Source organism: Lampetra fluviatilis, chromosome 3 (genome assembly GCF_964198595.1).
Source record: "Lampetra fluviatilis chromosome 3, kcLamFluv1.1, whole genome shotgun sequence".
Taxonomy (NCBI): domain Eukaryota; kingdom Metazoa; phylum Chordata; class Hyperoartia; order Petromyzontiformes; family Petromyzontidae; genus Lampetra; species Lampetra fluviatilis.
This window is the reverse complement of record NC_136277.1, coordinates 33,574,056-33,599,465: the sequence shown is the minus strand read 5'-3', so window position 1 is coordinate 33,599,465 and position 25,410 is coordinate 33,574,056. Positions and strand designations below refer to the sequence as shown.

Here is a 25,410-nt window from a genome sequence, read left to right as displayed (position 1 = left end):
CAAGAGATGTGTGGATGGCATTAATCAAGGCACCGTCCCGGCCCCGCATCACACGTGGTGACCACTCGTGCCTGGCAGCAAGGACGCATGGGTTCGATTCCCGACTCGGGCATCTTTGTGTGTGGCGTGTGTAAGCGCTACCCACTTTTCTGCATGGATGCAAACTCATTACTGATTTTCTCAAAGCATCTTAATATGGTGAAGGAACGCAGAGCTCGGGAAACTGTTGATAGCCCTGGCTCACCACCGTCTGGCTGCTGCTGCTGCTGTTGTTGTCTTACCACTCACGCCCGTGGCTTCCCCGGCGATTGTGAGCGACACAGTTTGCACGGACGACGACTACGCTTGTTAAACGTCATTATTAACCGGCAACACAAACAACAACAAAAACCACACACGGACACGTCGCCTTTGTTCTTGCGGTAAGAATGTAATTTGGCCAGCGAGACGCTGCCGTCAGGGTCATTTCTACAAAATTCCACTCTGTGCCTGACGACCACAGCAGCTGCAGCAGCAGCAGGTTCACCAGTGACACAGTGTGTGGTGGTTCCGGTGTGTGGCCTCGTGGTGGTGGTGGTGGTGGCGTGGTGTGTGTGTGTAGATGCTGCGCGCATCGATGCATAGTGCGGTGCGGTAGTGCAGCGGGTAGCGCTGCGCTGCGATACGAACCCGGCGACCCGAGATCGATTACCGCTCACGGCCAGCACCAGTGACGGATTATCTAAACCGGTCCCGGTCCTCCCCTAGGTTGACTCAGCCTCAAATGAGTACCTGGTGTTTTTGTGTAAACATCACCACTGGGGAGACAAAGGCGGCCGGGCGTGATGTTTGCCAACCACCCCGCGTGTGCCGTGCCGGCCTTCATAGGTGCTCACTAACAGCACTTGCCCCCAACAGTCTGTTGAGGCTATACGAGGAATCTTTGTCTTTATATATAGTGCGTGCATAGAAAATACATTCGAGGTAAAATATTGAAGGGGCATTGTCTCTGTCTCGCCCCGGTCAGCGTGACGCACAATGCCCAACAATCCCCTGCTCAGCTGAAACAGAGTCTACTGTTCGGAACAATACAGGTGTGTGTGTGTGAGTCACACGTGTGTGGTAGTGTTATACTTTACACAGGTGTTCATCATACACGTGACAGGTGTGTTATGCGGGAGTTATACGGTCATGGGCCTGACACAGGTGAGTGTGACAGATGCTATGCGGGAGTTATATGGTTATGGGCCTGACACAGGTGAGTGTGTTTGTCAGGTGTGTTATGCAGGTGAGTTAAATGGAGATGTGATTGACGGGTTGGTTCGTGACACAGGTGTGTGTGTGTGTGCGGGGAGTGTGCGGGGCGCTAGTCCAGGTAGGACTGCAGGGTTCCACGGCGGCGAACGTCGCTCGTCCAGCAGTGGAATCCACCGCCCAGCGAGTTGGCATGACGAATGTTCACCTTCACTGGAGTGATGCCTGCACAGGGAGGAGTAGGAGGAGGTAATAAAGAATGAGGAGGAGAGTGACGAACATTGTCAACCTCGCAATTGGCTCCAAAATCAATCCTGAATTAATTCAAGATCACATCCAGGATCATTGATGGCCTCGTCCCTACCTGCATCCCCCCTCTCTACTCCCCTCCACGCACTCTCCTACCTCTCATCTCACTCTAATCCTCTCCACGCACTCTCCTACCTCTCATCTCACTCTACTCCCCTCCACGCACTCTCCTACCTCTCCCCTCTCATCTCACTCTACTCCCTTCCAAGAACTCTCCTGCCTCTCCCCTCTCATCTCACTCTACTCCCCTCCACGCACTCTCCCACCTCTCCCCTGTCATCTCACTCTACTCCCCTCCACACTCTCCTAACTCTCCCCCCTCTCATCTCACTCTACTCCCCTCCACGCACTCTCCCACCTCTCCCCTGTCATCTCACTCTACTCCCCTCCACACTCTCCTAACTCTCCCCCCTCTCATCTCACTCTACTCCCCTCCACACTCTCTTACCTCTCTCCCCTCTCATCTCACTCTACTCCCCTCCACGCACTCTCCCACCTCTCCCCTGTCATCTCACTCTACTCCCCTCCACACTCTCCTACCTCTCTCCCCTCTCATCTCACTCTACTCCCCCTCCACACTCTCCTACCTCTCTCCCCTTTCATCTCACTCTACTCCCCTCCACACTCTCCTACCTCTCCCCCCTCTCATCTCACTCTACTCCCCTCCACACTCTCCTACCTCTCTCCCCTCTCATCTCACTCTACTCCCCTCCACACTCTCCTACCTCTCTCCCCTCTCATCTCACTCTACTCCCCTCCACACTCTCCTACCTCTCTCCCCTCTCATCGCACTCTACTCCTCTCCACACTCTCCTACCTCTCTCCTCTCTCATCTCCCTCTACTCCCCTCCACGCACTCTCCTACCTCTCCCCTCTCACACGCTCTCCACTCTAACAAACGATGCTTTGTGACGATGCCCCCACTCAACCCTCCCTTTCCCCATAATCATCAGTCATTAATAACTTCAACATCTGAACATATTGCCAAAAATAGACTCTTCAACATCTTGGTCATTATCTTCGACATTATCCTCCCTAATCACCATCTTCATCATCTCGGTCATCATCATCATCGTCATCGTAGTCGTCGTGTGTGCGTAACAGCGACCGCCTGTGCTCCAGGAGCCAACGCGATGGGATACTTAAATTCCCGGCGAAATATTTTCCAGCGACGAAATAAAGGCAACAAAACACGTCATCGCTCTTGCGCTCACCGAGGTTCAAGAACATCTTCTGGATGGAGGTCTCAGCCGCCTCCACCAGGACGCGTTTCTCGTCCAGCATCAGCACGTTCATGGACAGCCACTTGGAGGACATCCACAGCGGGTGGTCTACGGTGCGCGCCACGCACAGGCACAACCGAGGGAGGGGAGGTGAACACCAGGGGAGAGGGCCAGGGCACGGTGCCCTTGTCTCCGTGCTCTCCAGAGCGACGTTAGCGCCACCGGTGGGTGACTCCGCACGACGCCTCGAGTCCAGAAGTGTGGAGGCGAGGGGTTTTTGGTGGATCCCAGAAATGTTGGGAAACTCCCTTCCGGTGGGCCACGAGGAGTCAGCTGTGCTCTGGCTCGCTGGGAGAAGTCGGTACGGCAAAAAATGTGGACTCTCATCTGTTTCGTTTGTATGGGATCGAGTGTTGCCCCCTCACGTGTGTAGGTTTTCTCCGGGCAGTCCGGTTTCCTCGCACATGGAAACACTCATCAATTGGCCGACAACACCTTCGTATATGGAGCAAGGCCGTAATTATAATATATATTGGGGGGACGACGACACATCCCCCCCCCCCAATATTCAAATATGCTCAAAATGTCCCCCCAATATATTGCTATAAAAATGTATTGCTATGCTATGTAAATAAAAATAACAATTTGCTAAACTTTGGCCACAATATCTGGACTTGTCTTCATATAAATCAATGCATAGATTTCTGTTTATATGATTGTGGTTATGGTTGTACTTTATTAATCCCTAATCTCTGCCATTATTTACAATGAAAGAAGAAATGGTAAAAAAAAAGTAAAAACATCAATGTAATACAATACACTATTCGACATTATTGTAAAAAATTAAAGTCCATCCCATGTGTTAGTGAATTTTTTTAAATATTTTAGGCAGGAAATGAGTTTTCAAATTTAGATATTTTTCTTGGTTGGGACCCCCAGACAGCCTGGAAGATTTGGTCCCCCCCAATGTTGACTCCATGGCTACGGCCTTGATATGGAGGAATAAGGAGCTCAGCCAAATGTTGGCGCCGACTCGCCGCGTGGCTGCCGCCTCCCTGCCGGTCTGTTAGTCTGAGTCGACCTAGACGAGGCCCAGTTCAGGTTCGGATAACACGTGCCACTGACGTTGGCCGTGGCCAGGAATTGAACTCGCTGGGATCGCAGCGCCGCCTCTCCACGCGTTCACGCGCACCGCGTATTCCCGGCACAAAAAAAACATTCAGAGTCTGAGCGAGCGCCGGGGATCCGTACCGTCAGGGATGAGCGGAGTTGGTGGAGTCACCACCGTCCACCCGGCTCTCTTGAACGTGTCGATCTGCGGGGACAGGCACATCCACCTCACCTTTGTCGTCCACCCAACTCGTCCACCCACGCATCGATCCGTCTGCCCAGTCATCCACCCATTCTCGTCTGCCCGCTATTCCACTTATCCACATTCTCATCCACTCTCTCATCCTCACGCTCTGCTTATCCACTCTGCCATCCACCCACTCATCCGTCCATCTGCTCACTTATCCACCCATTCATCCGCTCACCCACCTACCTATCTGCTCATCCTTCCACCCATCGGTGTGTTCACTCATCTTTGTGTCCATCCACCTATGTGCCCCCCCCCGCTCCCCACCTGCAGGCAGGGCCGGTCCGGGTTGGAGAGCACGAGGCCCGGGCCGATGATGTTGAAGGTGGCGTCGATGTGCATGGGGTTGGGGTCCTTGAAGGAGATGGTGTGCACGCGGTACGTGGGCGCCAGGTGCCGGCGCATCCACTCGATCCCAAAGTAGTTGGTGACCTGAGTGACGAGCGGAGGGGGGGCGAGGTGTTAACTCCCTCGCCTAGTATGCAGGAGGTCGTGGGTTCGATCCAGACTCTGACGCCAGTTTTTCCCTCCACATTTATAATCAACGTCACACGTTCAGAGTATTTGACTGCTGTGAATGAATTTCCGCGTGATAAACCACCTTCATTAAGCTATGTGTGATCGCCAGGTCGCTTCTGTGCGCCTTTCCTGGTCAAAATAAACAATAAAAATCACGACTTTACCGAAAAAACCTAAGAATATGAATCCTCGCAGTCACGAAAGCTTCAAATCTAGAACAAAAACAAGTTTAGTAGTAAATAGGGAGGAATATTTCAGCCATGGCTCTGCACGGAACGAACCACCCACCACCAGACCCCAACCGCCACCTCGCTCGCGATTGCACGATGACATTTTAGGAATGGATTGAGAAAAGGAAGAAGAGGGTGATCGGGGGAGCAGGGAGGAACTGGAGGATCTGGGGGTGGGGGGGTCAGAGATGGCAAGCAGAACAGGGAGAGCACTAGAGCAAGAGAGCAAGAGATAAAGAGGGTGATCGGAGGGTAGGGGGGGGGAACCGGGGAGAGCATGACGATCTGGGGGTCTGGGGTATCTGGGGGGGTCAGGGGAATTTGGGGGGGTCAGGGGGGATCGGGGGGGGGGGTCACCTGGCTGCGCTGCACGAAGATGTCGCGGCCGGCGCGGATGAAGTCGGCGGCGTCGAAGCAAGGCTCGAACTCCGTGGTGACGAACTTCCCCTGCGCCGCCAACTTGTGGCGGTCCTCCACCGTGCGGATCGGGTAGTCCTGCACCGGGGGGGGGGGGGGGGCGGAGGTGATTGAGTGAGGAGGGATGGGGTGCAGGCCAGGACAACCATGTCCTATACTGTACATATAATAAAAAATATATTGATTGGTCAGCTTGTTGCATGGCCGCGCGGATTTCCTGTTCACCTGGGCACACACCATCTCGCCTCGTGGTACAGCCGCTCACCTGATCCTATACCTCGCCTGGTGGCACACCTCACCTGCTCGCACACGCGGTCGTCTAGATGTTGATCTGCTGACCTCAACTGTTCGCCACCTCATCACCTACATCCCTGCTTAAATACCTGGCCACACACCTACCTACCATGCTCGCTCACCTGGCTACACACCTGCTCACACACCTGCTCACCTGCTCGCTCACCTGCTCACTCACCTGGCCACACCTGCCCACCTGGTCACACACCTGCACCACCTGCTCGCTCACCTGGTCACCTCTCGGCTCACCTGGTCATAGAGCTCGTTGGCCATCTGTGGCTTGGGCGCCGTGGTCCACTTGGCTCCGCGCTTGAAGTACTCCTTGATGAGCGGGCGGTACGCGCGGTACTCGAAGAACCGCGCCCTCCACGCCATGGGGGCCTCGATGATCTCGTTCCCGACCACCAGCAGGATGTCCCGGGGCATGGCAGCGTACATCCCTGGGGGCATTGGGCAAGGGAGAGGCATGGGGTGGGGGGTGGGGGGGTCAAGGTCACTGTCGGACAGCCCGGGGTTACACGGGAGCGGCGAGGGTGTAGACGGCGGCTTGGCCATGGTGTGCGCAGGCGGTGCAACCGCAGCCCGGGATCACGGGACGGAGGGGCCCGGAGGGGGGGGGCGAGGCACCGGGCTACGGAGAGACGGTGGGGGGGGGGAAGGGAGAATTTGTACAGCGATACCCCCCCCCCCCCCCATTGCATCCCCTTTCTGCCAAGCCCGCCCGCTTCGCCGGCCACTGGAGTACGACAGCGACCGCGGTGGGAGCGCCGTCCCCTCCTTCGCAGACTCGACGCCATCGGCGGGAAACGCCGAGTGATGAGCCACGTGCCGCAGATGGGGCCGGGGGGGGGGGGCAAAGCGATGAGCGGGCGAGCGAGCAGTGGAGCGGAGCTCGTGAGCCGAACACAACGCCCGCACTGATATCCCTCGCGCGATGCGACTGGACAGGTACCGCCGCTCTCTCCAGCGTGTGTGCAAGTGTGTGCAAGTGTGTGCAAGTGTGTGCAAGTCACACGTTAAAGTCCGTGAGCCACGCGATCGCGTCGGGAGTGCCGCGACTATTGCTGCTCAGTCCGCCGGAGAGCGGTCGTCGGATTTCCGCGGTTGTTCGCAACGCGGTCCATTGTAGGGCTGAACGATTTGGTGGTGAATGTTTAATTGCGATTTTTCTGACAGATATTGCGATTTGATTTGCGATTACAATTTTTTAAGTCAAGCTTCAGTTCAATATTCACTGTGTAATAGATTTAAAACATGTGATGGAGCATTACCACATGATACCACCATCAAAATATGAACTGCTCTATATATTCCAATGCAAGGATGGGAACTTAAAAGATATGAATTGCTTTCAACATGTATTTATTTAAAAAAATTAATTTAAATAGAACAATAAAACATAGAACAATTCTTAAGTTAAATAAAAAATATTATAATAATAAAAAATAAAACAATTCCAATAAGAAAATAATAGGACTTTTCAAATCGCAAAAAAATCGCAGCCTTTGCGACTTGCTAATCGCATTGTTTCCAATTGCGATTTCGACTTGAAATCGATTAATCGTTCAGCCCAAGTCCATTGGCTGGCACCGCCGCTGTCGCCCTCGCCCCGCCCCCACGAGCCCCCCGCCCCCCCGCCCCTCACCCCCCGCCCGCCCACCGCGGTACTCACAGCGCCCCCCTGTGGCTGACGCGCGCTCTCACCCCGGCCCCCCCCCACCCGTTGTTCTGTGCCACACTGGGGCAGGGCGGAGGACCAGGAGGTGCCTCGAACATCACGGAGGTGGTCGTGGGGGGGGGGGGCGAGAAGAGTGGGCGGGGAGCGATGTGGCCATGTTGTTCGTTGTCAGTCATCGGTGGTGGTGGAACATTCCACGATATTATGGCCGAGGACGGTCTGTCCGTGGCATCGCGTGTGGGTGACCCGCTGTTGGCGTGACTTCAGAGGTGCTGGGTGGTTTTGCCCACGGCTGCGCACGTGCAAAATGTGATTGGTGAAAATATATAATTGTATATATTTTTGAATTTCAATGTGTGTTCTCTATTTTTGAGTTCTACAAGCGGAAGACGCTCTCTTGGGCCCCGCTGTGTGCAGAGGTTTGGGCGCTTCTTACCAAAACAAAACCCAATACTGCCAGAGCCACACGAAGCCAAAGGCCCCTTTAATGGGATTGGTCAAGCATCCCAATGCAGGATCCTTCTGGAGTCTTGAGACTCAAGCGAGGCATTTCCTGGGCAAATACAAAAATATTTGTTAAAATAAATAATCCACTCCCTTATGAAGGGCTCTCTAAAGATGCCGGTTTGACCATACTTCACCATGCTGGTCAGTGTGTGTGTTGGTAAAGAAGAGGCCGTGGTTGGCAATCTAATTCAGGCGGCCCGGTTCGTGGTGCAGTGAAACTCAAACTAAACTTGGTTCTTTCGGTAAAGTCACGTAGAAGGGAAGTAATAAAATAATAAAAATAAAACATAATAAAATAACGCAAGCAGAGGACTGCTTGCGTTACGGCTGAAACGTCGTGAAAATTATTTTATTATGTTTTATTTTTATTATTTTATTACTTCCCTTCTACGTGACTTTACCAAAAGAACCAAGAAGATGAATCCCTGCAGTCACGAAAGCTTTAAATCGAAATCAAACTAAACTTTTAAACAACTTTTATTTGATCAGCTAAGGCCCACTGAGCTACTGTACAGCTCTTTTTCAGAAGCGACTTGGCTGTCACAAATGAGAGCCAAATTAAGCGTCTTATGACATGTAGAAATGTAGGGCAGCCAACAACTCTAAACGCATGTTGTTACTAAATGTGGAGGGAAATACTGGAGGACCCGGAGAAAAATCTACGCGATAATGGAGAGAGAAACGAGCAAACTACAGACGTGAGGATCGGGATCGAACTCACGACCTCCTGCTAAATTGGGACAGATGTATGTACGTATGTATGTTGAACTTCTTTCGCAGCGTACGTAGCCACCCATGTTAATTGGAGGCGTGGGAAAGAAAGGACAACAAACTCAATACAAAACCAGTCCTAAAGAAATTAGTTGTTTCAATCTCGAAAGGAAGTGCTTTCAAGGCGTCCGCTGAAGTGCACCTGAAAGCGCGCGAGGCCGGTGCCCGTGTTTGTTCGATGGCTCAGCCAAAAGCTAAACGACAAAAACAACAACAAGAAGCTACGACGGTGGACGCGGTACCCGTGGAGTTGAAGTCGGGGGTGGTGTAATTGAGGGCCCAGTCGAGGGGCTCCGGCCTCTGCACGGTGACCCCCTCCCCACGCAGCACGGTGCACAGCTCCTCCACCTCGGCCACCGCCTTCTTCACGTGGGCCTCGGGGAACGGCAGCCCCCCCTGCTTCTGGTAAAACTGCCAGTACTTCTCATAGGTGTTCGCCTTGGGGGGGGGGGGAGGCAGGTGAGGGGGGCAGGAAGAAGGGGGAGCGAGAGATGGGCGACACGGGGTCGAGTTCCAGGATGAGTCTCGTCCACGAGAGGGACTCGGGTCACCAAAGTTACGAAAACGATTACAAAGATTAACATAAAGTATAATAATAATAATGAAGATGATGAAGAGTGGTTTCTGCTGCTGCTGCCTCTGACAAACATGGGTTCCCTCGAACACCCTAACCACTAATCCTAACCACACTAACCACTAATCCTAACCACACCACCAACCCCAACCACACTCGCCCTATAGACCTAATCCTATCTCACCTCACTGCACCACAGCCCTTGCTACAGTAGCACTGCTCCTAACACTCGATAAAAGGAGCCAATCGCAGACCAGCCCTAGACCCCGACCACAGTGGTAATTCAGACCCTAATGCTCGCTGTAACGCTACTCCTAACCTTACCCCTACCTCGGCTTCCTTCACGATTCCATCCCGCCCTACATCTGCCGCGCTCCATCTCCACGCCTCCGCAGGGGCACGCAGAGTTATTTCGGCAGCGGAACGCGAGAGGGGCGAGGGGCATGGCAAGAGGGGGGGAGGTGGGGGAAGACAGGGCATGGCTGGGCACGTCACGCACCTTCACTTCGACGGTGAAGGGCGGCACGCAGGCGTTCTCGGCGCGCCCCACGATCACCTCCTCCAGGGGGTCCCACTCGTTGAACGAGGAGACGGGGCAGTCGGCGGGCACGGAGCTGGGCGCGTCGGGGGGCCCCTGCGTCGCCAGCGTGGGAGACGGCGCCACCTGGGTGCTCTGCAGGGCTCGCGGCACCCAGCCGGCCAGCGCCCTGCGCGCCTGGTGGTGGTGGGGGGGGGGAGGGACACGAGCGCACGAGTTGGCCGCAAAAACGTTGCGCCAAAAACGAACCAAGTTCAAGTTCCCTCCTGGCCAGACGTGGCCACGGGGCCACGGTGACACCAACCTCGTGAGCGTAAATCGAGCGGCTTCGGTTGCGTGGGGTTTGTGGGTCGCGGAACGGTGGAAATCCTTGAAGTCAGACCGGCCAGACGAACGCGGTGACGAATGGTCAATTAACAATAATACAAATAATAATTAGATATTCATTTCGGCCGGATCTGTCTTGGTCAGCGACACAGAATATTTCCGACCCCCGAGCACACCACGTCGAGTGATGCCCCTCGACTCTGGCCGAGGCTACGAGACACGTGCCGCCAGTGACACGGAGAAACGCATTCGGTGAGAAATCAATCCCTGAAAGTGAACGACCTTTATTTATCCACCAGAATCTCACGGAATCGTAAGACTCTCTTTTCTGAGGGTCCTGCATTGGGATGTTTGACCAATTTATTTTAATTACGATGGGGAAATCACCCTCACAGATGGGTCGTCAGTCTCCATGTCGTCGTATTGCTTCCCTGTTGCCGTGTGGGGGTCGCATCTCTATCAAACCCATATCCAGGTTGCTGGACTGCATATGTGGAGGGTGGGTGAGGGGGGAGGTTTGATGGATCAAGCGACAACCATCGTGTGCTGTCAAACTCCAAACCCGCTGGACTGCAAAGTGGCCAGATGATGGCAGTACAGCAAGTAGGTCTGTCCGGATGTTTTAATGTTATCCCATCGGATATGGTGGCTTTTCTCATGGGTAATCAATATATTGGCCGGGTGGTTCAATGGCAAAGTGAACGGCTCGCAATCAGAAAGTTGCAGGTTCAAACCCTGGTTGGGGGTTGTCTCAGCCCGTCTGGGGTCGTGAGGAAGTCCAATGAGAATATTAGCGCACCGCCATACTAATGTGGAGTTTCCACCGCCGTCCCAGGGCTGTCAGCAGGAGATGGGCACGGCCTCAATGCACATATGGTCAGGAATTCACTCTGATCTTTTAAATCAATATTTATTACGGAGCATCCATACATCAAATTTAATGTTCAAATCTACTTCACAGGATGCACACGTGGACTGTAACAGATGTTTACAGTAAATACGCTATTTAAAACTAAAACTACTAACTATTTTTTTAACTATAATGTATTCTTATTTTACCAGGTAAGGACCCACTGAGCTATATATACCTTTTTCAGAAGCGACCTGGCCACCAATGATAGCCCAATGAAGTGGCTTGTCATCTGGAAATGTATAGCAGCCAAATACTCTGAACGCATGTTTATAAATGTGACCCAAAGAAAAATTCACGCGACCATGGGGAGAACATGCAAACTCCAAATATACAGCAGCAGGTGTCAGGGTCGGGATCGAACCCACGACCTCCTGTATACCAGGCGAGGTAGTTAACATCTCATAGCCACCGTGGTGCCCCAATTGTAGGCGGTCGTGAATCTATTTCGATGAAGATTCCATCTATCGCACAATTAATCATTCATCTGAAACGGTTTCAAATGCACGCTAAACACCGATACCGTCACGCGTGTATGTGCGTTGAACTTCTTTCGCACCGTGCTTAGCCAACCGTTCATGATATGCTCTGCTGTACCAGCAGAGGGACGCATATTCAAGCTCCCAGCACGCGAAGCGAAACGTCGGACATCATCGTGCCGAGCAACGCGCGGTGCGGCCCGAACACGCAGCGGAGAGCTCAACAGCGCGCAGCGGCACCTCTCAAGCCAACTTGGTCTGGTATCAGAATCAGCATCTTTATTTCGACTGCAGGAGGAATCCGATGAGCTATGAAGCCCTTTTTCACACATGCCCAGCATGGGCGGGTCAGCAATCTTCGCGTGGACAACCTGTATCCTTGCACCGCGACTCTCTCTCCTGTTGACTTGCCGCAAAGTGGTAACGATTTTATTCACCCTGGAAGGATGGTGGGTTATCGACCCCTTCCTCCCCCAAGCCACAATTTAAACTCACGACCTTGGCACGGGGCCCTCGTGCGAGGAATACAATTCTCCCCCTCCCCACTCCCCCCCCCCCTTTAACCAAATTTCCGCGACTGGACCCGACCGGCCCACAGATCGGAGGGACCCTGTGCAGTTCCACCGCCTGCGCACCCAACAGCCATGCACACTTGCTCTGCCCACTGTGCCACTCGGCCTCACCCCAGCGGGTTCAAATAAAAAACCCGGGGACGCCGGATCCCAGGGTGCGGAGGGGGGCGCGTGACCACGGACATTTGACCGAGATTTGAGCGCCGCGCCTGGGACCACGCGACTGGGGGGATGGAGGAGATGGGAGACGTAGACAGAGGGGATGGCAAGAACGGTGGGAGCCGGAGGAAGGTGCAGAGGAGAAGGGGTGGAGGAGGATGCGGGAGGGGGAGATCGAGGTGGGAGGTTGGGGATGGAGAGGAGAGATGTGTAGGGGAGTATACGAGGTGGAGGGAGGTGCAGGAGGAGGATGGAAGTGGGAGGGGGGCAGCGGAGGGGAGTCGTTGGAGTATAGTGTTGTGGAGGGGGTGAGGACGGAGAGAGGGGCAGGAGGTGGTGTGAGGTGGTGAGGAATGGGGGGGGGGTGATGGATGGTGCTGCAGCAGGAGGAGGAGGCGTGTGCAGGGAACCCGTGAAAGTTTCTCCCCATATTTGGAAGAAGATCGACAGCTGTGCCTCGACTGCGATGATGGCTGGGAACAGGCAGCGCGGGCACAGGCACAGCGGGGGGCGGTGAAGTAGCGGAGGGTTCACAGGGTGTGGGGGCAGCGAAGTGAAGAGTGAATGGAGACACTGGGACACGGAGGTCGAACCTTTGAGAGTGCAGGGAGACAGATCGTACATGGAGACGGAGGGATAGGGAGACTGGGGTTCAGCGAGACTGGGGTTCAGGGAGACGGGGAGATAAGGAGACTGGGGTTCAGGGAGACAATGATAAGTTAAGCCATTGTCCTGCCTCTCTCCCTCTCTTCCACAACTTTCACAAATTCTCCACTCCCACACTCCCCAACTCCCACCCCTTTCTGACCACTCTCTCTACCCCATCTCGCTGGCCCCCTTCTCACCCCGAACATGCGTTGCGCCTGTTTGAACAGTGAATTCGTAGACCGTGGCTTACCCCAGGTTACTCAAACATGTCCGAGTCCCTATGCATTCCCCATTTCAATCACCCAACTATCACCCAGCCAATGCATGTAATCAGCCACTCGTACAACCACAAAGCCACTCGCTGCTCAGCAAGTCACACACCCACTGACCCAACCAATCACTCACTCGGCCTCTCAACCACCCACCCAACCACCCACTCACAAAGCTACCCACCCACTCACTGGGACACACACACCACCCCCCACTCACCCATGCACCCATTCACTATCCCACTCACTGAATCACACACGTCCTCTCAAGCACACACTCGGCCATTCACTCACCACCCACTAACCCCACTGTCACCGCCTGTGGCGGGGGAACCCCATGCGCCCGGACAAAAATCCACGCACGCGAGAAAACTCTCCAACGGGGCTGTACTGGCAGCAGCAGCAGAAGAGAGAGGGGGTGAGAGGTTTGATGAATGGGCAGGAGGCCCCCACCCACGTATATGCAGCCTTCGGATCTCCCCCTCCCCTCCTCATCTTCCTCCCGGCCACCACCACCACCACCGTTCGACATCAAAGTAGAAAAAAGTAGCGGGGGGGGGGGTAGATAAATAAACGACTCTCACAACGGGAGCACGCGGTATGTATGTGTGGGGGGGGGGGTCGCTGTAGGGGATGGAATGCGGCCGATGCAGATACTCAAGACGCGCCCTGCTCACGGAATTCTCAGTGCAATGCGTTGCACACGTGCGCGCTCCAGTTACACGTGTACACGCGTGTGCGTGTACACGCGTGTGCGTGTTCGTGTGTCTACGCGACTACAAGACGTCGGTCATCATCGCATCGGACGGGATCAATCCACTGCTGGATGAAGGCCTCCCCAGGCCGTCTTTGGATCGTGCGATCCAAAGATCCATGGGATTCTTCCTCGCCCATGAGCTCGTTTCGTCGCTCAATCATTGGACAGACTGTTGGCGCGTCCCCCTCCTTGGGCCGCTACTCTGTGCCCACTATCGACCACCGCACATTTATCACTTGGGCCAAATTCTGTAACTGTCGAAAGTGAAATCTGCTCAAATACCCCATCCACCCTACCCACTCAGACTGTATCGACCGTCGGGGCATGAACTGTTTGCGAGCACCTATTAAGTTGGGAACCGCGAAGAGGGAGCAAGTTCCAGCACCACGCTCGGCTACCTTTGTCTTCCCAGTGCTGTGCTTTTACACACCGCGTCAGGTACTCATTTGGGTCTGATCAGACCTAGGGAAGAAGGCCTGGACCGGTTCTGATCCAACTTGCCACAGATGTCCGCCGTGGCTGGGAAAGGAACCAGGGTCGCCGGGTTCGCAGCGCAGTGCGCCAGTAGCTGCCCCACCGCTCTCCCCACACGCGCACAGATTCTCCCCTATAGCCTCCACACCGCTCCCACGCACGCTGTACGCATGTACCCACCCGGACGCGCTCTACATACGCGCAAGGTGCACGCTCAAGAAAGAGACAGGCGGAGTGTGTTTCTAATTTGATGTCGTGACCTAAGCGGTCGCGCGCTCGCCGCCGCTTCTTGCAGAGGCTCGCGGTTCGAATCCGGCGGGCGCCCTGAATAACACTGCGGTGGTGTCATAGCCACCGCGATAAGTCCGCGCCGTGGGCTTCGGAGTGGACGTTAAAGATCCCCTGACGTTATTCGCAAGAGTAGGCAATTGTGTGCCGACGTCACCGTCCAGATTTGCCAAATATGAAAAAAGTACACCGCAAATGACTCAATTGGGATTATACACAGCAGCAGTCGCAGTAGTCGCAGACCCCTCTTCGACTGGCGGACTCATGCCCGAGGTCATTCTGGCCTCTTGAAGTCTCACCTCGTTAAACAACATAAACTCGGTGAACTTAAAACAACGGCAAGGGTCTCTCTTATAGACTGTCGGGGCAAGTGCTGCTAGCGAGTGCACGCGTGCACACGGTACGGCACTGCAGTAATAGCGCTTTTCATAAAACTCACTCCCCCACATAACTAGGCTCATTAATTGTCTGAAAACATCTTAATATGTGGAGGAGTGCAGAGCTTGGACGATTGTTGGCGCCGTCTCACCGCCTGGCCGCCTTCCAGGTTGTCCGTGCTTCGCCTCGTGTGACACGCGCAGCCCTATTTGTCAATCCACTATGTCAGTCGTTTCAACCATACTTCACCACGCTGGTCAAATTGTGGGTACGTTGAAGGGGCGGGCTACAGGATCGGTTCGCATTTTACGCGCCGCTGATGTCAGTCGCGGCCGGGAGTCGAACTCGGCTCACTGGGTTCACCGTGGAGTGTGCGAACCAACGTGGCACCGCTCCCCTCCTCTGAGTTGAAAGTCAAAACCCATCTGTAGCGATGCACCCAGCCATGTACGCGCGTCTGCTGTGCATGGCTCGTACGGTGACTGAATCATGTACGGATCAAGGACAGCGGACTCAGAACCACGCATCCAAGTGAAGTACCGCATCGATGTTATCCAACAGCATTCCCCTTACGCGATCAGAGTGTGGAGGATGGCTTGCGACTCTCCGCGTCTCACCGGCAGTGCCGGTCTCGTTAAACAACCACAACTTGCGATTCCATACGCGACTGACAAGAGCACGCACACTCATCATCACGACGTGACTCCTGAGCGCGAAATGCAACATTGAATAATAATAATAATGTCACAACAATCATGCGCGTCTGTAATATTCCCCAATGCACGGCTGCTCAGTACCGACTGCTTAGAAACGTCCCACTTGATGATTCTGCCATGCACTGGTCATATAATGACCATACCACGCACGCCCCAGGCAACGACCCCACTACCCTACCATGCACATCCTACCAATATTCCTGCCATTTCCGTCGTATCTAATGGCCACGATGCCACACAGCCCATGAGCCAATTGTCGGCACCACATGGGGTGGACATTTCTAACAGTATTCTCCGTGGAGAGTGTCCACCATGGGCAGACAGACAGGGACATGCACCGTATGTTTCAGAGACACACACACACGCTTCTTATGTATGCTCATATACCCGTAGATGTTTCATCTCGCTGGCTTTTTCCACAAAGCGATAATCTCTATCGATTCCTATTTAAGGAAACATTATCTCTTAAAAAAAGCTACCCCGCTGAGCTTGCTATCACACATCGGTGTGATGTAGAGATAAAAACAATATGATGAAAAGCATTGCTAATATTTGCCACGCTGGGTGGCACCGACCGTCATACACATACGGCTTACTGGATGCACATGCCACCGACATCCAGATCACGCCTGCCCCACGTGAAGACCATGCCAGGAACGAAGCACACACCTCCATCATACGTCCACACCTCATGCAGGCAAACCCACAAGTCGGTGTTTGATGAGCGCGCTGCGCCCTCGACTCATCTGCACCAAGTTCGACTCCCAGCCGCGGCTAACATCACTGGCGGCGCATATCTGAACCCGGCGCTGGGGTCGCTTTTCACCACCCCGGCACTCACCAGCGTGGTGAAGTATGGTCAAACAAAAGCCCCTTATGACCGACGTGGCACGGGGAGGCCTTCATCCGGCAGTAGATTGACAGCGAGCCCGTATATGAATATGTCATGCAAATGTTACTTTCATGCTACGCATCACATATTGACCATGCCTGCCATACACGGGATGCTGCTGAATTAAAATCCAAGTCTTTCATCCTCACGCGTTCACTCTCCTTGTGTGACCCGCTAACCCCTCGTGTCCCCTACCCCCTCATCATTCCACATCCCCACGCGTCCCCTATCGCACCGCGTCTCCCTATCCCTGTGTGCCCCACATCCCCTCGTGCCCCCTACCCCCTTGTGTACCCGCTATCCCAGAATCCCCGTCTGCTCTTACCATGGTTCCTATGCAATGCGCTGCCTCGGCACCTCTGCTACCTCCACGGAGGCATCTGACTCTGAGCATCTCGAGGCAGGATGGAGATCGACCCGGGGCCGATGCTGGAGCGAGGGTTCTGGGGAGCGATGCGCCGTGTGGAGAGAGCGAGAGAGCGATGAGAGTGGGAGAGAGAGAGAGACGGTGAGTTGAGAGACGCTGAGTGAACCGAAGTGAGGGCGCGGGGCGGGGAACGGCGACCTTAATAAAGAGTGGGGGGTGGAGGGGAGGTTGGGGGCGGTGAAGGGTGCGGGGGGGGGGACCCTGCATAGAAGGGGTGGTGGGAATTCCTTCCGTCAGCGACTCCCCACAAGCAGATAGATTTATAGGCACGGATACCTAAGCTTAGGCAGCGTTCACGCTCACCCGGTGATCAGTAACTTCGTATCAATATTTTTTACCGTCATCATCTTTGTCACATGGTACAAATAAGTAAGAAGGGAACATCCAATGGGGGGGGGGGGGGTGGTGGTCCGTCCACCTGTAAATTCACTGAACATTATAGCAGCATGCGGCAAACAAAGTGTGAATCGCAATTGAGTGTGCCCAGCTTCCCATAAATAGGGACCACCTCACCACACAATAGGGGAGGGTGAAAGAAGAAAGACCCCAGCGACAAGCGTCTCTGCTCTCGAGCTCCAGCCAGCAGTGAACGGGAGTGGTCTAAAGAACCGGCCAAGCTGCTGGCTTCAAGTAGCTCTCAGTAGCGGCTCGGCAGGACTGTGCGGTTAGAGCGCGGATATTCGAAGAAGGATATTTCTGTAATGCACCATGGGTCTCTGCAACTACCAGTCCCCGTGTGATTTTCTTTTTCAGTGGACAGCCGGTGGGGAGCAGGGGAGGGCAAACGAGTTTCGGCAGAAGGGGAGGGAAGTGGGGCAGAAGGAGTCTGCCTCTGACGCCAGCCCTGTGCTGGGAAGCAGTCAGAAGGGCCGGCTCGCTTACTCTGCTCTGGCGACGGTGTCCGGCCTGCCCAGTGTTGGTGGTGGTGGTGGCCCACGACTCGCGGAGTCCAGCCTCACCCTGGAGTCGGGGTTGTTTGGGAATGCAGACGCCATCTCTCAGGCTAAAAGTACCTTATTTAAGGGTGTGTGAGTGTTCGGGAACGCGCAGGCTTAGGTGTGAGTGTCGGGTTAATGGGGTCATCCTGTAAAACAAGTTGTGAGCACACCGTGATCCCCAAGAGATACGCTACTGCGTGAAAACTGGCAGGGTGGCTTGGCAAAAAGTGAAAGACAGAGCAACCCTATTGAATCGCCTCGGGCACGTGGTCTTGATTGCTCTCGCTGGACTCGACCCACAATATACAAGGCAGTGACCTGGCTGACCGAAAATATAACAGTGGCGCCGATAAAGGTGAGCCTGGCAAAGCGGACAAGAGACTTAAGCGCCACAAATATTTCTGTCATCATCATCCTCCTACTACTATCTTGTCCCAGAAAGGTAATCATCCGTCATTCCACTTGCAAGGAATTAGCGACTCACTGTGGACGTGTATATTTATTTACTTCTCATGGTCACCACTCTCTCGGTCAGACTATCCCTCGTCGCGGGAATGTGGAATTTCCTCTCGCTGCCGCAGTGGTTAGAGCAGGCCTCTAGTGAATGAACTGGACCCCATCATATGAATGTGGAATTTCCACCAATAGCACAGGGATGCAAAGAGTCGATGAGCACCACGCAGGGAACCACTGATGTTTTTCTTGTATCACAAAACATTTTTCTCCCAATTCTTCAACGCACATTTGCCAGGGAGTGAACATTCCGCGTTCTTATGCCAGCGGTACATTCATTCAGTTGTGCAGCCTCACGGGGGGTGGGGGGGGTTGACTTATCAGATTTCGGAGATAGGTGATGGCGATGGTATATTGTATGGCAGTGCACAACACGGAGAATCCGAGACTTTGAACCGCTGCGATGTATCGGCGGCTTCGCTACCCTAATTAGAAATGTCCTACTTTAGCCCGGTAAGTAAAACCACCCCGCTCTACACGCTCACGTCTATTTTGACAGAACCCGTAATGCACACCTCGCTACTGCTGCAACTGCTAATAACGTTTCTCCTGCTTCTGCTTCTGTTGCTGCTACTAATACTCCTGCTATTGCCACAAATGCTGCTGCTACTACTACTGCTACCACTGCTAATGTTGCTGCTTATGCTGCTACGAATGCTCCTATTGCCACTCCTACTGCTGCTGCTCCTACTACTGCAACGATTATTACTGATAATGATTCTGCTTATGCTGCTCCTCATGCTCCTGCCATTGCTGCTACTGCTGTCAACGACTTCCTAATTTAAAAAAACACAATGTGGGGTTAGATCGCGTAAATATGAATGTGTCGTGAAACCCGCCACCTCCCGACACAGCCAATTAGTGAAGTTTGCCACGTCAAAAAAAGTGCCAATTAGCAACTACTTCAGCACACCGGTGTGTTGTAGAGTAAATCCACAACATTTTTACAATTCGAGATAATATTGGTCGCGAAAGCCTACGTGTTCAATTTCCAACGACTGTTTGAAACTGTTGCTACTACTGCTGTTGCTACTGCTGCTGCTACGACTACTGCTGTTGTTGCTGTTACTGCTGCTGTTGTTACTGGTACTGCTGCTGCTACTATTGCTGCTACTACTACTGTTGTTGTTGCTGTTGTTGCTGCTGCTGCTAGATTAGAAAGGGGCCCTCTCCCGAGGGAGTCAGTGACCTCAGGTTTATCTTTCTGTACGCACCACGACCACGTGTCCCATGCCGTCCCGTGTGCCGCACCTCGCGAGGCAACTGCACTTTTACCCCTTTCGCCATCGAGGGCCTCTTGACTCACAGCCAATGCCGTCGCGTTACTTGATAACGGGCATACTGGTCCCCGTCACGGGAACGTGGAATTTCCACCGAAGACTGTTTGAAATACTGTACGGGATTAGGCGCCGCCGAACAGGTTTCTGTTGCGAGTAATTGCTCAGTGTGATTGAATGTGGGAAATAATTGCAAGTGATATGTGTTACATTCATTCTGTAAGCGTTACGAAAGCGGTATCATCGGGGTGGGGTTGCTGCTGTCCGCATCGAAGAATTTTTGGCAAATCGATCGTTGCGTTCACGATGCGAGCGTAGATTGTTCAGGCTTCATGTCATAATTTTAGATCAGCTGAATGTTCCATTACAGATGGCTGAACGGACGAGACGTTCGGAATACAGAAGACAGTACAAACTAGATGACAGCACGGGTGAGATGGGGAGGACATATCCCGGTGGGAGAGACTGTACAAACATGACGGGGCAGAACAATGGAACAAAGGAGACGGAACGAATGAGCGAGAGACAGAACTTGCAACTCTTTGTTGTTTTTGTTTAACCCGTCGCATACCTCGCGAAGGGAAGTTAGGGACAGGGAATTCTAAGGAAAAGGAGCGGAAATTGGAAGAGAGAAGAGAAAGAATGCGAAATAAAAGGATCAGGGTGGAATGGAGAAACGGAGGCAGGAGAGATGATGATCGGGAGGAAGAGGCCACACAAAGGCGCTTCTGCTGCACGGAGGAGCGGTGTCTGTTTTGACAGGCGAGTCACAGACGCACTTCTTGGAAGCAACACATTTATTAACACCAACAGCACACGGGGTAACTGCCCCTTAACAAGATAACAACCTATGGTGGTGGACCACCAGGCTAACTGCACTAATGCCACCGAAACTAGCTACAACGGACCGGACCCCAGCTTGGGTCCATGTCCACGTGTTGGAGACTCTGTAGGACTTAGAATGTAGAACTTAGATTCTTCAGGATGAACAACAGCAGCCGGTCTCTCTCAGGGACTCGGCGTATATCTTCTGTGGCGTGGCTGGCCTCGCCCTTGGCCACGACCACTTCTAGAATACTCGAGCAGGATCTCGACCCTGACACGTGACCACCCCTAGCCCCCACTTGGGGCCCCTGTGTAGACTTAACTGGTCACGTGTCCTCTGGGGTCAACCAGAGTGCCACGGCCTATAGTAACCCCATTCCCGTGGCCGGCACTCTCGCACCTTATCCTGTAAGGGTCGGCACTGCACGCAGAGCGCGGTGCCATCCAGCGCTGTCAGTCAGTGCTCACCGAGCCCCTCTAGGGCCGGCATTACACAGTGACATCCGCGATGTCACTACATAAGGAAAAGGAGCGGAAATGGGAAGAGAGAAGAGAAAGAATGCGAAATAAAAGGATCAGGGTGGAACGGAGAAACGGGGCCAGGAGAGATGAGGATCGGGAGGAAGAGGCCACACAAAGGGGATTCCATATAGAAGTCACGTGATTGACTGGAGCCTTGAGCTGATTTAGAGAAGGCCGAGACAGACGAGACAGACGGCATGCACAGACGACACAGAACAGGACAGAACACAACGTGATAGAATCGGTGCGCATAGCCAATACCGCGTCTGTAATCCAGCACTGCGGAGGAGAGGGTTTTGTGGATCGCACAAGTGTTGTGAAATTCCCTTCCCGTTGGCGTCGAGATGTCATATCCTGGCTCGCCAGAAAGCAGTAGAGCAAGTGGACTAATGCATGTGTGGTGATCCACTCAGAGACACTAGGAGTAGGAGGCACTCTATTTATTACAGCCTTCACAGGGTACAAGGGGTAACTACACTTCAGTCAGGACAGCCAACAGACTGGCTGACTGACAACGCCGAGAAGGTGAAGACGGTGACGAAGACTCGAGCAGCCCGAGGGGATTCCACCCCAAGCAACAGCCCCGAGCCTTCGCCCGGGGTCCCCTTTTATCCTCCCGGCGTGGCCTGGCTCCGCCCCCGACCACGCCCCCTTCTAGAACCTACTCGCGGGTTTCCGGGCTTACCTCACGTGACCCCTCTATCACCTTTGCCCTACATCCCTCTCCCTGCTTATCGCGTGACCTGCTGACAGACAGGGCTGCTGCAACTGCAGATCCCTTTCTCTGCCAGCAACCAGCGCTGTGCTCCATAGTGACCCATTCCATGTCACGACACGTGTTTGTATATTGAACATCGTTCGCACCGTACGTAGCCAACCGCAATAAGTGGAGTTGCGGGGGAAGAATAACAAACGGAACACAAAAATCAGTTCGAAAGCAATTAGGTTTCAATCTAATCACCATCTGTTTCCATCTGGACGGGTGATAGAGTTATGTTTCCCCCTTGTATGAGTGGTTTCTTTCCGGGTGCTCAGGTTTCCTCCGGCACATATACACAAGACTCGTCATTCACTGGATAAAATATCGCATTAACAAAAAAACAAATGTATGCGGCAGGACCTTCCTGAAAAGGAGTCGTCCGGCTCGGTGCGGTTCTCCCAGATAAATAAGTTCAATTCCAAATTTCCAAAAGGCGAAATTAGTCGCTCTTATGTTTTCCTCTCCCCCCTCCCCCCTCCCAATCGAATGAAAGCCAGCAACGATTCGTGGCAGCGGCGGGTGGGATCGCGCTCGCAGCGTCACGCGCTGTGCCGAGACACGAGAGAGAGAGAGCGCGGCAAGGCAGCGAGGCACGTGTCCAGGCCGTGTTGACCCTGCTGGGGTGCCCCGAGTCAACCCGGGACAGTGACACGCGGTGACACGGGCTGCGAGACGGCGTAGGGGTGCCGATCTGCGCGGCGCGATATTGACACGCAGGGTCACAGTGGGCCACACACAAACAGAAAGACGAAGAAGATTCGCCACCCCCTTACCCCCCATCTTCACGGACTGTTGGAGCAGAGTGATGTTAGCTAGCACCTATGAAGGGTTGGTGCGGGTATCAGCACACCCGAACGGAGCGGTAATGATGAAGCGGCTGCCTGGATCGGCGCAAGCGGACGCGCTAAATAAATTGCGGGTGCTGTATTTATTTAGGCATGAAGATACAAACACACAAAGGGATTGTGAATACGTGGGCAGCCCTTAGTCAATCCAATGACGGATGAAGGCCTCCCCGCGCTAAGATTGATGATTGTGGCGGTGATGATGATGGTGGTGGTGGTGATAACGATCGCAATGATGATAGTGGTGATTGATGATGAAGGCACACGTGCTCGTAACGGATGACGATCGAGTCAACTCCTACCATAAAATCGGAAATCGATCTCACAATTCGTGAGCCAAGCGCTCGCTATTTGTGGTTCATTTTTTTTGTGCCACAAATGAAACACAAAACCTCGCTGATCTCGTCGATGAGCATCAACCATCACGCGAGCTCCGGTGGTCATGCTCGCAGCAGCGGCTTTTGGCTCAGCCATCGACCAAAGGCGGTGGTCGCCGCGTCGCGCAGCTTTCAAATGCGCTTCTGCGTCCGTCTGGAACTCTCTTCCTTCCGATTTTAGCAAGCCACTGGAGCACTTTTAAAATCGAGTAGATTGAAAATGAATATATTTAGAACTCCGTTTTGTGTTTAGTTTATTCCCCCCCCCACCCGCACCTCCGATTAGCACGGTTGGCTATGTACGGTGCGAAAGAAGTTCAACACAGCACACACATCTACCCCATCAGTAATACTTACCGCCGCGATGGCAGCTTCAGAATATCGGCAATGCCGTAATCACAGCGATTACCACGGGGCTAACAGCCACTCCATCTACAGTTATGGATGGCCTTCATCCAGCAGCGTATTGACAAATGGTCGTAAAATAATGACCGAGACACAAGTGACCTCGGAATCCGGCACGCGCACACGTGGCGGCGTTCGCACGTTCCAGGTGCGCAGTTCGCACCACGGGGGGTCCCCCAAGGGTCGACTCAGAGCACCACGGGGGGGGGGTCCTCTCGACCCGTCGCGTCAGCCGCCCTGGAGATTCTGCGGCAGTGTCTCTTAATCAGTCAGCCAACCGCATGACAACTTCACTTGCAACTGCAATCGATACACAGCCTCGTCTGATTTACGTGTCAGTGCAGTCATTACCTAAATCTATATTTTGACGTATCTGTAACTTTATTTTACCACGGTTTTTGTTTTAAGATATTTGTCCAACCCGAGTTTTGTTACAACTTGAGGTTATTTTAACCATCACGAACGTTGGTTGATCATCAGCATCATCATCGTCGTCGTCGTCTGCAAACGGCGTCCAATCTCGTTCGAGGCGGAGGAATTCCTCTTTAGAAGCTCGCTCCATTGTTTCAGCTGTCGCGCCTGGAGATCGAAAACTCCGCTGCGCTCACCACTCGCGACACCGCGGCTCCTCGATCCCCGCAGCGAGCACACGTGGGGGGCAGGGGAGGTGGGGGGCACAGGTTGTAAGCCCATGACATCAGGTACCGTGTCAATGTTCGTGTCGCATTATGGGTAGAAATTAATGGCCGTCCATAAATGACGTCACGCACCTAGGGGGGGGGGGGTCAGACATTTGTGACGATGTGTAACGAGGGGGGAGGGGGGTGAGAAATGTGACGTCACATCAAAATGCGCAACTTTAAATAAATATAGAATTGTTATAACACTAATTGTTATAACACTCCTACAACATCAGAATGCAGCACCACATTAAATACGCACTACAATGACAATAGTTTAAAGCGATTTGAAGCATGTTTTATTTTCAAAATGGAAATATGGTTTTGGGGGGGGCAGAGCTTTGTGACGTCATATTTGAGGGGGGGGTCTGACTTTTTGTGACGCCGTGTGACGAGGGGGGGGGGGTTCAAAAATCGTCCAAAATCGCGTGACGTCATTTATGGATGGCCCCTTAAATAATAATTTTAAAAAAGCGAAACTGATGAAACCTCCAATTCTGCTGATAATTGTTTCGTAAGCAGGGGAGCTGCTGCTGCTGCTGTGTGTTTAACGACGCTACCCGTCATTGGAACCTCCTTTGCCAGTAGCAAAATATGATCATTGTTTTTTTTACCCTTTTATCTGGCAACAAAACTGACACCTTTTTTACAAGGAGTTTTTTTTGTTTGCATTCCGACTGCAGGTATTGTGGCCAATGCAAACATGACTCCTTGTAAAAAAAAAGGTGTCAGTTTTGTTGCCAGATAAAAGGGTAAAAAAAACAATGACGCTATCCGTGTTGACTTTTTCTTTGTGAATTTGCTGAAGAGTTATTCGACCAGACGCGGGTCACGGGCCCGCGCCAAATGACGCCACCTCGGCCCAGGAATGGCTCCGTGGCATTGTGAGAGAACCCACGGGCGTCAGCGCCACGGGGGGCACATTGGTCTCCATCCAGAGCGGTGTTCATTGACGAGGAGCGTGTCGAGTTGTCGTTGTTGTCGTCCCGTGGTTTTCGCGAGCAACGTCCTCACGCGCTGCTGCTGCTGCTCTCAGACGATTCGCACCGCAAGGCCGCAGCCTGCTCGCCATGAAGAGGAGGCGCTCGGGCCACGGGTCGCCACCCCCCGAGCCCCCACCCCGCGTCCCCCGAGCCCCCACCACCCCGAGACCCCCGCCCCCACCCCGCGTCCCCCACCTACCCCCGCGTCCCCCGCCCCCACACCCCGAGCCCCCCGCCCCCACCCCGCGTCCCCGCCCCCACCCCCACACCCCGAGCCCCCCCCCCCGCGTCCATCCCCCGCCCCCCCTCTCCGTGACGGCTGTGACGTCACTTACTTGC

At 53.6% G+C, this 25,410-nt stretch overlaps 1 protein-coding gene across 1 annotated transcript; it reads right to left on the bottom strand.

Moving 5' to 3' along the window:
* Window positions 1–422: 422 nt before the first annotated feature.
* GATM (glycine amidinotransferase) lies at window positions 423–17,054 on the bottom strand. Its single transcript, XM_078879851.1, has 9 exons — window positions 16,845–17,054; window positions 9,612–9,827; window positions 8,781–8,976; window positions 5,832–6,022; window positions 5,229–5,366; window positions 4,390–4,554; window positions 4,017–4,080; window positions 2,757–2,873; window positions 423–1,458 (listed from the first exon to the last, which is right to left on the bottom strand). Exons 1-9 carry the CDS (start codon window positions 16,911–16,913, stop codon window positions 1,346–1,348), a joined length of 1,269 nt encoding a protein of 422 aa, XP_078735977.1. The 5' UTR covers window positions 16,914–17,054; the 3' UTR covers window positions 423–1,345.
* Between the last annotated feature and the right edge of the window lie 8,356 nt (window positions 17,055–25,410).

What these genes read in the sequence shown, in the direction of transcription:
- GATM (XM_078879851.1), bottom strand. Translation starts at nt 16,913, where the DNA reads ATGCTCAGAGTCAGATGCCTCCGTGGAGGTAGCAGAGGTGCCGAGGCA. An exon ending in CCAACGAGCTCTATGACCAG is followed by an intron (nt 5,367 to 5,831) that starts GTGAGCCGAGAG and finishes CCCCCGGTGCAG; the next exon opens with GACTACCCGATCCGCACGGT. An exon ending in CGGACCGGCCCTGCCTGCAG is followed by an intron (nt 4,081 to 4,389) that starts GTGGGGAGCGGG and finishes CTGTCCCCGCAG; the next exon opens with ATCGACACGTTCAAGAGAGC.